This window comes from Cricetulus griseus, chromosome 3, assembly GCF_003668045.3.
Source record: "Cricetulus griseus strain 17A/GY chromosome 3, alternate assembly CriGri-PICRH-1.0, whole genome shotgun sequence".
Taxonomy (NCBI): domain Eukaryota; kingdom Metazoa; phylum Chordata; class Mammalia; order Rodentia; family Cricetidae; genus Cricetulus; species Cricetulus griseus.
In genome coordinates this window covers 49,077,985-49,091,605 of record NC_048596.1, presented here as the reverse complement: position 1 = coordinate 49,091,605, position 13,621 = coordinate 49,077,985, and the positions used below count along the sequence as shown (strand labels likewise).

Here is a 13,621-nt window from a genome sequence, read left to right as displayed (position 1 = left end):
GTATTTATGTGTCATATTGTATTTAGACTCCCTGTTTCCAGGAAGTCACCCTAAATTATATTTCTTCTTCTACAGCTATTTCTGCTGCCATGATAACCATACAAGGAATAGAACAGACTGCTTTGGAAGCTGGCTATGATGCACAGCAGCTGGGACAACAGCCTTTATATGTGAATTCACAATCATGGAAACGGATGGTACAGAAATTCTTGAAGGGAGAACCGAAAATCCTTGGGGTATGTTAATTTTGAGAGGATAACAGTGCTATAAATTCTCAGATGACCAATGTAACACCAACCACAGTGTGCTGCTAGCCTTTTGATGCATCAAATGGTATTGGAGTTATTGGTGTTTAATTTGCAGAACTTAGATTCTCAAAAAAACCCATTATATTCTATTAACTTATATTCTCATCGTAAATCTGAAAGCCAGCAAACAATATCCATGTCATATCCTGAATGTATGTTGTCTTTTCTATGCCAAGATAATTAGCCTATTGTTTTTATATCTAGCCTCACTCAAAATCTCAGGACATAGAGAAGTTGTAGATACATTTTCCCCAACATCTAACACGTGTGACTTCTAGTCCAGTTCCCAATACCATAGGTCAGAACTCATGAACTAGATCTTCAATCTATGTCGCTGTCAGTGTTCTTATCTTCTAAGCTCCTACATAAACCATCATTTAGGATCTGTGCACATACTGCTTTAGGTTTTCCAAAGCTTTTCCAAATTCCTCCAATAAGCCAGTTCCAAAGAGAAGTACTACCAGGTTTAATCACTTCTCTGGTATCAATTTTGTGTGCTATTTTTCTCATCACTCTGACATGTGTCACTAAGCAACTTCAAGGATAAAAGATTTATTTTGACTGTGGTTTCTGAGGCTCAGTCCATGGTTGTGTCATTCCACCTCTCGACTCAAACATCCTGTCAGCGGAGCATATGACACAACTTGTTTATCTAATGGTATACAAGAACATTATGTAGACACGGGTAAAAGCAAGGATGAATTCTAACCTTAACCACTTGGACCCACCCATTAGTGAGTGATCTACTTCTAAGTAAGCCTCCCCTACAAAATTTCCAGAACTTCCCAAAATATCACATCCATCTGGGAAATGAAGCATTCAACACATAAGCCTGTGAGAGACATTTCATATTCAATCCATAGTTCCAGCACTAATATCCTGTTTGCTGTCCTAATCAGGGTGTCAGGGTTTCTATTGCTGACAAAATATCACAACCAAAAAGCAAGTTGGGAGAGGAAAGGGTTTATTTAGCTGACACTGCCACAATGTATCTATCACTGATGAAAGCCAGGACAGGAACATAAACAGGGCAGGAAACTGGAGGACATATCTGATGTGGAGGCTGTGGAGGAGTGCTGCTTACTGGCTTGCTCTCCATGGCTTGCTCAGCCTGCTTTCTTGTAGAACCCAGGATATCCATCCCAGGTATGGCACCACCACAATGGGCTGGGCCCTTTCCCATCAACCACTAATTAAGAAAATGCTCTACAGGCTGGCCCACAACCCAATCTTATGGAGGCATTTCCTCAGTTGAGGTTTTCTCCTCTCCAATGTCTATAGTTTGTGTCAAGATGACATAAATCCAGCCATCACACTTGCCTTTTAAAGTTTCCATTACCTCAACATTGCTATGCTGGGGACAGTTCCTTCCTTCCTTCCTTCCTTCCTTCCTTCCTTCCTTCCTCCCTTTTTAAATAAATTTTATTTAAATTAGAAACAATCTTATTTTACATATCAATATCAGTTCTCTCTCCCTCCCATCGTCTCATACCCCCCAACCATCCCTCCATCCAATCCCCCATCCACTCCCCAAGAAGGGTGAGGCCTTCCATGAGGGATCATCAAAATCTGTCAAGTTTTTTGGGGCAGGGCCTAGGCCCTCCCCAGTGTATCTAAGCTTAAGAGAGTATCCCTTCATGGGGAATGGGCTCCTGAAGTCCATTCATGCTCCAGGGATACATCCTGGTTACACTGCCAGAGGCCCCATAGTCTGCTCAGGCCTCCTAGCTGACACCCACTTTCAGGGGGCCTGCTTTGGTCCTATGTTGCTTCTCCAGCTGTTGGACTGGGGTCCATGAGTTCCCACTTGCTCAGATCAGCTGTTTCTATGGGTTTTCCCAGAATGGTCTGACAAGGCAGAGAGAGAGAACATGCAAATTAACAAAATCAGAAATGAAAAGGGGGATATAACAACAGACATTGAGAAAATCCAAAGAATCGTTAGGTCATACTTTGGGGACAGTTTTTTGTGACTGAATGTCTCTGTTACTAACTTAATCTAAATCCTGGATTTTTGCAAAACTGTATTTAGTTTCCAAAGAAGCTGCCTGATTGCCCACCCTTCATGTGCTCTCTTGAGTATTTCAAACAGGAGTGGTAAGAGTTCCGGTGGCTCCACAACTGCTATGTACCCAATGCCAGCCTGGAACTCTCTATGTAGTAACCCATGCTGAGTATCAATTCTAGAGAGCTATAACGTCAATGACTAGGATTGTTAAGTTTCATTGAATTTTTATTTGAAGGTGAGAATTGTTATTTTTTGCAGTATTGTCTTTTTATCAATTAACATGGAGTACAATTTTATACACACACACTATCAGATTTACACATAGCAAATGCCAAATAATAGTACTTATGTTTGTCATTTCCCTATTTTTTATTATTTGACACCTTTATATATTCACATGATGAATTTTAGCCATTTTCATTTTTCCGTTATTTTTGATATTATATCATTTTCCCTTCCCTTTCCTCCTCCTTGCTCTCTTTCAAATTCATGGCTTCTTTTTCACCGATTGTTGTTACATGCATATATGTATATAAATATATGCTCCTAATATATAAGATGCTCGGTTTGAATGTTACTTGTATGTATGTTCTCAGGGTTGACCATTTGGTATTGGATAACCAATTGGTGTACTCCTCCCTAGGGAAGACTATTTTTCTTTTAATGTCTACTGATACCCCATTTTTATTGATTATTTTGTTACTTGACAAAAGAGGGAGGGAACTCTGTGATCAAGTCAGATTTATTAACAGGTGTCAATCAATAAAGTACACTCGCAATACAGAATGAAGCTGCTGCCCCTGGGGATCCAGCAGATAGACCTTCGCAGTTTGTACCGTCTCTGCCCATCCTTAAAGGGCATGAGAACCAAGCCACCAGCCATGCTTGTTCTTATGGCTCACTGCCATCTCGCTTACACCCAAGAGAGTGTCCCTTTTATTGGGTATTGGGGTCATGTACCCCCAAAGAAGACCACACCCAATACAATTTGCTGTCGAATTCCCACAACACTCTTTCACTTCCCTTTTCCTATCAACTCCACCTCTCATTTTACCAATCTCATTCGCTTCCCAGGTTTGTGTCTTCTGCAACCCATTATGTTTAAGTAGGGCCATCTGACTTCCATATATGGCTTGATACTACTAATGGGTAGCCTCACTTTTTTTTCTTATCTAGTCTGATTAACAGATAATAGATTTTTATTGTGTCTCTTCAGTGAAAAACATTAACTGTAGATTTTGTTCCAGTCCATTGTTTTCTTATCTTCACTTCCCAAGTCTACAAAGTAGGTAACACAGATGAAATGGAGAATTCTTTGAAAACACTATATACCAAAACTCAAAATGAAACAAAAACCCTAGAAAATCTGAATGGGCTGGTGTCATCAAATAAAATAAACTAAAAATTAGTAATATTCTAAAATAGAAAGCAGTGAATGCAGAAGGTATCTGAAGTGAATTCTATCAAATGTTTGACTTCCATTCTAAAATTCATTTCCCTTTCTTGATTTGCTTTTCTTTTTTGAGTTTCCAAATATGAACACTTGGGTAGTTAATTTTAGATCTGTCCTCTTTTTTTGTTTTTGTTTTTCGAGATAGGGTTTCTCTGTGTAGCTTTGGAGCCTATCCTGGCACTCACTCTGGAGACCAGGCTGGCCTCGAACTCACAGAGATCCACCTGCCTCTGCCTCCCAAGTGCTGGGATTAAAGGCATGCGCCACCAACGCCTGACTAGATCTGTCATCTTTTATTTTTTTATTTTTATTTTTTTGGTTTTTCGAGACAGGGTTTCTCTGTCATCTTTTAAAAACAAATACATTGTGATAATATATATTCTTATGTATTACCTTTCTTTAATCTCCCAAGTTTTTATAATTTTCCATTCCTTTTGCATCCTAGTGGATTGGACTATCTGTTATATAATACCCATACTTTAAAAACAGGTGTGTGTGTGTGTGTGTGTGTGTGTGTGTGTGTGTGTGTGTGCTGATCATGGAAACCAGAAGAAGGCATCAGGTGCCCATGAGCTAGAGTACTGGTAGTTCTGAGCCTTCAGATGTGGGTGCTGGGAACAGAACTCTGGTCCTCTGTAAGAGCATTGTGTACTGATGAGCCACCTCTCCAACTGTGGATTCTCCCATTTTTAGGGCACTTTATTAACATTTCCCCCTCAGGTCCCAGATCCCAGAGACAATGCTCTATCTACTCTTCTCTTTCTTCACTCTATTGCTAGGTATGTTTCTTCAAGTTACTTTTTCTGGTTAAAGACATTATTTACTAATTCTTGGATCACCCTTGTCTGAGCATAGGACTAAGGAGAGAAGTTGTGTCAGTAGCACCTTGAGTATCAGAAAATGCATCTTGGAAAAAACTTGGGGATATTCCTTCTAGCTTTAAAATTACTAGCATAATGATAGACTTCCTGTCAGACAATTTTGATAAGTTGTTATAACCACAGCTACATGGACAAAAACACCAAGAGAAGACTATCCAGAACGGCATCTTAGTGTATCAAAAATGGAGATTGAGAGTATCTTAGTGGTTGTAAAAGAGGCAACATAGGCACACATTGTGGTAAATGATCTTTTCTTATTTCTTTGCTGTCACATCTAGGTTGTGCAGATTGTGATTGCCCTCATGAACCTCGCCATAGGCATCATGATGATAAGCACCACTGTGCCATACAATGATGCACTCCCTATTTCAGTGTACATAGGGTACCCAATTTGGGGATCTCTGATGGTGAGTTGCATATCTTATATTACAAGTGGGTCTAGCATAGCATTGTTTTTAAGATCCTGAATGTATTTATTAATTTATTAGAGGGCTCTTATCTCTTTTTATTTAATTATTTTGAAAAATAGGTGATAGAATGTTTGTATATAGTACACTGTACTTACATCTGCCCCCGCACTCCCCTCTCTCATCCCTCTCACACAACTAACAACTACCTTCCTCTAACTAGTCTTCCACCTTCTTTCTTTCTGTCTTTGCTCTTTCTCTCTGTCTCACTCTTGTTCCCTCCCTCTATTCCTCCTTCCCTCCCTTCCTCACTCCCTTTCATTCTACTTTCTAGGGCCTCTATAGGAATTCACAGATTCTATGTGTTCATGGTTGCAATGGCCATGTTGTATCCAGAATACTATACTCCATCACATTCCTTCCTGTCCTTTAGCTCCTACAGTCCTTCCATTCAGTCTTCAGTGATGTTCATTGGGCGCTCTCTCTCTCTCTCTCTCTCTCTCTCTCTCTCTCTCTCTCTGTGTGTGTGTGTGTGTGTGTGTGTGTGTGTGTGTCTATTTATAGTTAAAAACTATTGGGAAGAAGAGCTTCAGTAGAAAAGAAGAAATGAGAAAGGGTAATGGGGTGGGGAGGTGAAGTGACCATCACTTAATATAAACATGGATGAAATTGTCAAAGAATTGAGAACATTGATGAATTGTACCAGTTACCTGTCTGGTAGAATTCTTCTGTTTTCTAGGAAAAGGGGGGAAACTTCCTTAACTTTTGTGGTTCTTTCAAGATAATCGATCTGTTTCACATATATTACCAAATTTAGGAGTAGGCTTTAATATATTATAATTTCCAATAATGTATAAAGTATTTTAACCTGGATTTTACCTCTTATTTCTAGTTTATTATTTCAGGATCATTCTCAATTGTAGCAGGAAGAAGAACTACAAAAGGCTTGGTGAGGTTTTTTTTAATGCTATTTTGGTGTCAAAAGAGGAGGGATATAATCCAAGTATCTGTTCTACCAGGATGTAAAAAAAATCTTAATCTCTAAAAAGCAAAGGAGCCCAGCACTCAGGAGGCAGAGACAGGCGGATCTCTGTGATTCCAGCCTGGTCTACGAGAGCTAGTTCCAGGAGAGTTTTTATTTCATCTAGAAGAATCTGCCTCTTAAATTTTTTAGTCAAAACATTAGCTAAGTTCTGACTACAGGTTGAATATGTATCAGTGATTTTCAAAGAGAATCTTGGTACAGATGTGGAGATTCGGGAGAACAAGTCAAGGGCTATGAATCAACTCTACCTTGAAGTTTACTGTCCACGCCCATAAGCCTGGCACTCAACATTTTAGAGACATAGCATTTATTAACTGATTGATCAAAATGTGTGTTCTAATTGTATCTAGAAAAGATTTTGGATATTCAATAAAACAAATTCACAATGAGTTATCTCTCAGGAAGAGACAAATTTAAAATATAACATGCCAGGATATCTGTCACAGAGCCAAGAAAAAGGCTCCAAACCAAGATCTCAACAAGCTTGATACTTGCTAGGACCATATTTGCATATCCTTACTCAAAAGAGATGCATTAAACTCTAGAGTGTGTTTAAAACACTTCTAAATCTGTGCCACATCATATCTGGTAGTTTCACCATTAGTATATACCTGCCGTGCTACATTCTCACCAAACCACTCACAAGATACAAATCTTTCCTGGGAAGATTTGCTTCTTATGAAAAGCTGATATACTTTCAATACTAGAAAAGAATTGAAGAAACGAATAAACAGCAGAGAAGGAAATGTGCAAAGGAGATGGACAACGAGCGCTCAGCAGCATTTATCTAAGCAGAAGTCAGGGTTATCTTGTAACAGAGAATGGTAAGAGACACATATAGAGATCTCCTGCTTCAGCTGGAGTATGATAGACAGCCCAGGGAGACAGCACAGCAGGTGAAGGTGTTAAGCCTTATAACCTGAGTTTGAGCCCCAGGACATATAGGAGGTGAGCTGAGCTATGAAGCTTCAGAAATTACAAGAGAATGTCCTACCCCAACACAGAAGAAGGAGAAAGCTAACTCCAAAAGTTCTTTGACCTCTGCAGGCACAAACATCCAAATAAATAAACTTATTTTTAATAAATATAATAGTTTTGAAATCCCTGGTAGGAGAAATTTGGAGTATGCTTCATGCGTCTGTAGGGGTAATCTGAAAGATTTAATTGTAGAAATGACATTCACATTTTTGTTTCAACAAGAGATTTTAGTTGAAAATAACAGTAGAGACAAATTGGAATACTTTTGAATTAGTCAAAACAATGAGGATGAAATGTGTAAGGAAAGAATTAAAGAGTTTAAGGTGATGGGTGGAGATAAACTTGAGGATATTGGAGGATACTGAATTAATCAATTTTATTCTTTCTAGGTTCGAAGTAGCCTAGGTTTGAACATCACCAGTTCTGTGTTTGCCTTCTCGGGGATCATAATCAGCTCACTGAGCCCAAGCATTCATTCTTTCCATTACTACTACTGTACATATAGAAGCTCTTCGGAAAGCTGCAACATGACCGTGCTCATTTTAATGGTGAGTGGTTTCTGTTTTCATGGGATTATGGTTGAAGCAAGGCTGGAGCAAACTGACTCAACAAAACCAAGAATAACACTCCTTGATTATAGAATCCCCCTAAGAAGTTAGAAACCATAGAGAAACAAATCAAGCCTTTGTTTAGGAATGAGAGTTACATCTCACACTCAGATCCCTGGGTACAATGAGACCAAAGGAGAAGAAAATGCAGGTAAATATAAGGAATCAACATTCTCCCTCCTTATGCAAAACAAACTGCATTGTCCATTTGATTCCAAGTTAAAGTTCATGAATATTAGGCCCTATTTATTTACATCAGCACAATTGCATGAAGGCCATCGATAACTAATTATCCCCCTTGAACATCCTATAAGTCTTTATAGTAAGCATTTCAACCGCCAGGCACTCAAGCAAAACGAGATACAAATGTTTAGCGGATGAAACAATTTTCCAAAGTCACTCAGAACTTGGCAAAGATAAGTTCTGGAATTTCCTGCCCATAATTTACCTATTCTATGTAGTTATTCTGATGAAGAATCTTGCTTGCTATTTCTGAAGGCCTGTTACCTCATAGGCCTCCAGGGTGCAATGACATGAACATAGCTCTAGAATTGAAAGCTGCGTAAGGCAGCTTTCTTGGCCATAGGGCCTGTGACCTCACACAATACTTCTTGCTTAAAAGAGCTCTGTGCTTGCTGTAAAATCTGCTGCTTTCTTCACACTGTACAAAGGAATCATCTTTCATCACAATCAGCCATCTTCTTGTTATGCTCACGAAGTCTTCTGAATGGTGTGAATCTTTTTTTTTTTCTTTTAATTCCTGCTTCATCTTACATCAGAGTGCCCGAGTCCAGCTCTGGATGAGGGCAGCATCTGAATATGGGTGGATTCAAGAGCGGTGACAGGAGAAATCAGACACAGGACACTTCTTTCATTTTAGGAAAGACGGACAGAGAGGAAGCTCATCCCAGATGGAGACTCAGGAAGGGATGTAAAGAGTAGGCAAGGGAGGCAGGGAGTCAGGCCATGGTGGTGGGGAGAATCCAGCAGCCAGAGTGCATCTTTATTTATACAGAGTTTAGTAAGCAGGGATACATTCATGTTGTTCCAAAACATAAATCGTATCATTTTTGTTTTCAGACATGTGGTTCACTTCCTTTTGTTCATTAATAAACTATGACAGAAGAGCTATCATTTTTAATCATTTTCCCTCAAGTTTTGACATCATTGATGAACAGTTATCTTTTATAATCATTCTTACTCATTAACCCCATAACCCAATTATTAAGAATCTAGAGACACATAAACAGCCTGTTCTCAAGCTGGTAGCTTTTATGGCTTCAAGGACTTTAGACCAAAATAATCTCCAAGACATCCTGGGCATATCTCCTGTCCCAAGCAGTGTATTATTAACACTTAATGGTCAGAGTGCCCAAGAAATATTCTCAGGCCAAAGCTGCTGTACTTATTATTTAAATTCTGGCGTAATACAATGTTCACATTTTATATATTTATAGAATTTGTCTACATGTCTAATCCTGGTGTTCTGTTGTTTCTTGGTCATATGACACCACAGTGGCTTTGCATGTGCTAACTTTTCTAAGAAAGCAAGGTCCTGACATCTCACTATTTTATCATCTTTCCACTCCATACTTTGCTCATTAATATAAGTCTCTGTGTAGAGCAGAGGTAACGTCAGCCAATCTGATTTTGTCACTGTATATGCCACATAATTAATTGCCTGAGCGTATAGTGGGAAAAGGCTTGCAATCTGAACTGTGGCCAAGTCCTGTAGCCCACTGAATCTTATTGACCTTTTTGAGTTTATTTCATTTTGAATATCTTGTTCCTGCATAAGTACAGGGACAGATGTTTCAAGAATGCCTCGTAGCCTCATAAAGAGACCTCTGGCTTCTTTATGTGTGTCACAGCCTCCAAGGCATAAGGAAGACCTTCAAGCAGATAAGGATATCTCCCTAAAGCAGAAAAGTATGTTCAGGACTTTCCTGAGGAAGCTTAGAAACAGCATTCCTGGGAGAAGGCATAAATGATTCATAAGAAATTTTCCATCAATCCAATATCCCCAAATTGTAACAAATACTAAGTCACCCAAATATGCAACAGGTAGAGATGAAAAGCAAAGGTGGCATTGTAAGAATTCAGGCATTATGTTGACCTGCCCCTGTCACTTGACAGAATGCACTCAGGCAGTACCCTGGTCAGCATGCAGGTGCAAAGGACTGCTTTAAAGGACCCCCACCCACTTATGCTCTCCTTCTGCTCTTTCTTTCCCACTGTTCCCCTGGGGCAGACAGGACTTTTCCTGTCTCCCTCTTCTCTTCTGTCCCTTCTCTCCTTCTGTGTCTCTTTACCTCTTTTCTCATTCCTTCCCCCCTTTCACTTTCTAATAAAACTTTTCACTAAAGCTCCATCTGACTGGCTTGTTTGTCCCCTCACCTTCCATGGAATCCAACAAGGTCACCCATGTTTTATCCTAACAGGCATGACAGCCATCATGTGGCTCAGCTTTGCTGGACTTTTGTCAAGTGGCTGTGCTGGCCTATTGACTTTTGCTGTTCCCATCAGATATGGCTGCGCCATCAGAGGTCCTCCATAAGGAAGGGCCTCATTATTCTTGAAGTGTCAAGTATGTTCCTATCTGGGAACCAGTGACATTATTCCACAGACCTTGAAACACACACACACACACACACACACACACACACACACACACACACACACACACACTTTTATGTTTGTGTGTTATATGTGAATATATGCATACATGTTCTCATGAGTGTCTCTGTGTGTGCCAGTGTGTGTGTGTGTGTGTGTGTGTGTGTGTGTGTGTGTGTGTGCCAAAGATTGTCGTTAGGTGTCTTTCTTACTTGCTCTCCACTTTGAGGCAGGGTCTCTCACTTCAACCCACAACTCTCAGATTCAGCTTGTCTAGCAATTTGTTTTATTCTAAGAACCTCCTGCCTTCATGTGGGTATTGAATGCAGGCCATCATGCCCACCTGGCATTTATGCGGTGCTATGGATCTAACCTCAGCTCATCATGATTCCATAGAAAGCATTTTACCAGCTAAGCCATCTTCTAAGTCTCTGGAGCACATAATTTCTGTAAGATCTCAGGGTTAGTACTGTGAAAGTTAAGAAACAGCTCTCTTAATTCAAGAAGCCCTCATCTTTTTGTGAAAAAGAAAAGATACATTATGAAGCATGAAACTATAAGCAAAAAGGTTAGGTAAAGAAAGTTCTTTGTAAGAAAGAACAGGTAAATATCTATGTGAAATAACTGGACTGTACTACATGAAATTAGCAAGAATCAGCTACAGGTGTTATTGAAAGACAACAGGGTCATTGGGCCTAATCTAATGTATGTGCTTCAAAAAAAATGACAGAATATGCAACATTTAGAAAGCCAAGAACTGGCTAAGGATCAGGCTGTGCCAGAAATCATGTTCTTGGCCAGTGCCTCCACTCTCTCAGTGTAGAAATGTTTGGAATGTGACCCCCCAACTCCTCACATGCTTGCACTGTGATTTGTTGACAGGGTCTGGATATTGTGGTGGTCATTTTAAGTGTGCTGGAGTTCTGCATTGGTGTGTCTCTCTCTGCCTTTGGATGCAGAGTGATGTGCTGTAACCCTGGTGGGGTAAGTTTTGGCTTTCATTTGAATATGTCTCTTCATGTTTTCTGTCACTCTGTAATAAGTCACATGAACATGAAAGTTGGACACAGTTCTCACTCATCACCTCTCAGCTCCCATGGGGGGAGTATGGGCACAGCTTAGCTGAGTTTCCTATTCAAGGTCTCGAAAGATCATGTTTGTGCAGTTGGATGATCTGTGGGATCATCTGAACTGTCAAAGCTTCAAGCTTCTCTTATACAGTCACATGGCACAATTCATATCCTCTTAAGTATAGAGAGTAGGATAGTCACTTCTTTGAAGATACCAAGGGACAGATGTCTTGAGTTCTTTTGATTCACACAAGTTGAACAGGTTCATCTAGAATGTTGTTAATTGTTAATTAGCTCAAAGTCAACTGATATATGGCCTACTCATAGGAACGATATGCTCTTCTATTCTTACTGAAAGACATCTAGGATTTTTGTTTTACATTCTGTTTTACATAGTATGGTTTTACCTTTTTTTCTTGCAAGTGACAACCCCTTAGAGTCCAGACCAGAGAACAATTCACATCTTAGAAGTCCACAGAGGGTACCAGATTTACTCCACTCTTTTATCATAGCATCTTTCTCTGGCTACAAAGAAACATTGGAAATAAGGCCTCTCTGTCACTTGGTACTCACCTGGGCATTGGCTTACCCTGATACTTGTATAAGATCCTTCTGACTTCTGTTCAGAAAGATGATCTCAAAGAGTGGGTAATAGGAGCAGAGACAGAAGTAGGCAAGCACAAGAGTATGACCATTGTGTTCTCTAAATATTGAGGGCTCTAGACTGATTTAGTAGTAGTAAAACCCCACAGCCGCTCAATAGTCTTATTGCCCACATGCCAAGTGATGGACAGGACTCACAGCCAATAATAATGTGATGATAAAATGATGAGATCACTGGGTGCTCATCTGTATCTTTCTGTTCCTCTTTCTGGGAGCTCCTAGGCAACACCACATCTACATATCCACAGGCTCAGCCTAAAGAAGAGCATTGGACTAGATCACAGAGAAGTGTATAATAGGTTTTCAATTTCAGGTCCTAGAGTTGTAAGTATGTTGGGTATCACAGAAGATTTTGTGATTTCACTGAGTGATGAAGCATTTTTGGATAGGCAAACTCCTTCATACCTTTCAGACCTTAGTACCTACTATTTGGAAGTCTGAGCTTCTTGTGAACACTATAATGGTAGTAAAGCTGAGAAGCATTGCTCCCAAGTTCTCTGAGTCTAGACTTGCAATGGCAAGTAACATATAATGTCAGTCTAATAATCTCCAGGATCTTCAGCTATTCCTATCAAACTCTATGTCAGACGACTTTGCAGAACAAGGATGAGACTTATTCGTGCTTTCAAGTTGCTTCCTGACACTCTGAGCCAGTCCAGTTATCATTGCTTTGTGTATGGCAACCAAGTCATTGTTTGTGTATCCTGCTGCCATCAGCACTAGCAAATTGGTTTGGGAAAAGAGCTCTGTGTTTTCTATAAAACATCATTTTAAGCAAACTCATGGGTACTTTCATTCACACCTCATAGTGTTCCACTCTAACATTCAAAGTTCCTAAAGCATAAAATTCTACAACTGAATGTGTGTCTTAGGTGTAGCCTGATCTAAGGGATGCCTGAGAAGTCCATCAGATTGATGTGAGATTCAATTCTGTAGTGACAGGGTGAGCATGGTGATGGTGACAATATGTGGGTAAAGAAAGGAATCCCTGAGGGTCTGTGAATAATGTAATAACATCTGATTGACTTTACAGGTCGTGATAATTATGCCATCAAGTCCTCCCAGGAAAGAAACAGCATATCCTACATCACTTTAAGGAGGTTTGGTATCACCAGCACACCAAGAAAAGAATGTTCCAGGAAATCTGCGTTGATTTTTTTTTTCAAGAACCACACACAGGGAAGCACAAGACTCCAGCTCTGATATGGATACCTGTGTATTTGTGTGTGTATGTGTATGTGTGTGTGTGTGTGTAAGTTTCCAATGACATGCTCTCATGTTTCCCCAGGAACTTGATAGATCATTCCACTGGCTCTTCATAAGATTATCAGAAAGCAATACATATATCATCCATTTACTAGCTAAATAGCATTTGAACATGTTTTATTCATACTTATGACAATTTAAAAGTGCTTTAAATCAGCAAAGTTGGTTTTGAAGTAAATGGGTGAAATGATTTTAATCACATTAGATTTTCACACTGACTACACATTTCTGCTACTTTGTCTAATGCTCTTCCTGTTTGTGTAACTTTGTTTTTTTTTTTTTTAAAGCAACAGATTTAAGGCTGTGGTTTCTTTTTTC

General features: G+C 39.6%; 1 protein-coding gene across 1 annotated transcript; it reads left to right on the top strand.

The window, feature by feature from the left end:
- The first annotated feature begins 86 nt into the window (after nt 1–86).
- Nucleotides 87–13,133, top strand: LOC100759112 (membrane-spanning 4-domains subfamily A member 4A-like). Its single transcript, XM_035441491.1, has 6 exons — nt 87–236; nt 4,929–5,057; nt 5,950–6,006; nt 7,470–7,628; nt 11,187–11,288; nt 13,071–13,133. Exons 1-6 carry the CDS (start codon nt 90–92, stop codon nt 13,131–13,133), a joined length of 657 nt encoding a protein of 218 aa, XP_035297382.1. The 5' UTR covers nt 87–89.
- Nucleotides 13,134–13,621: the final 488 nt, after the last annotated feature.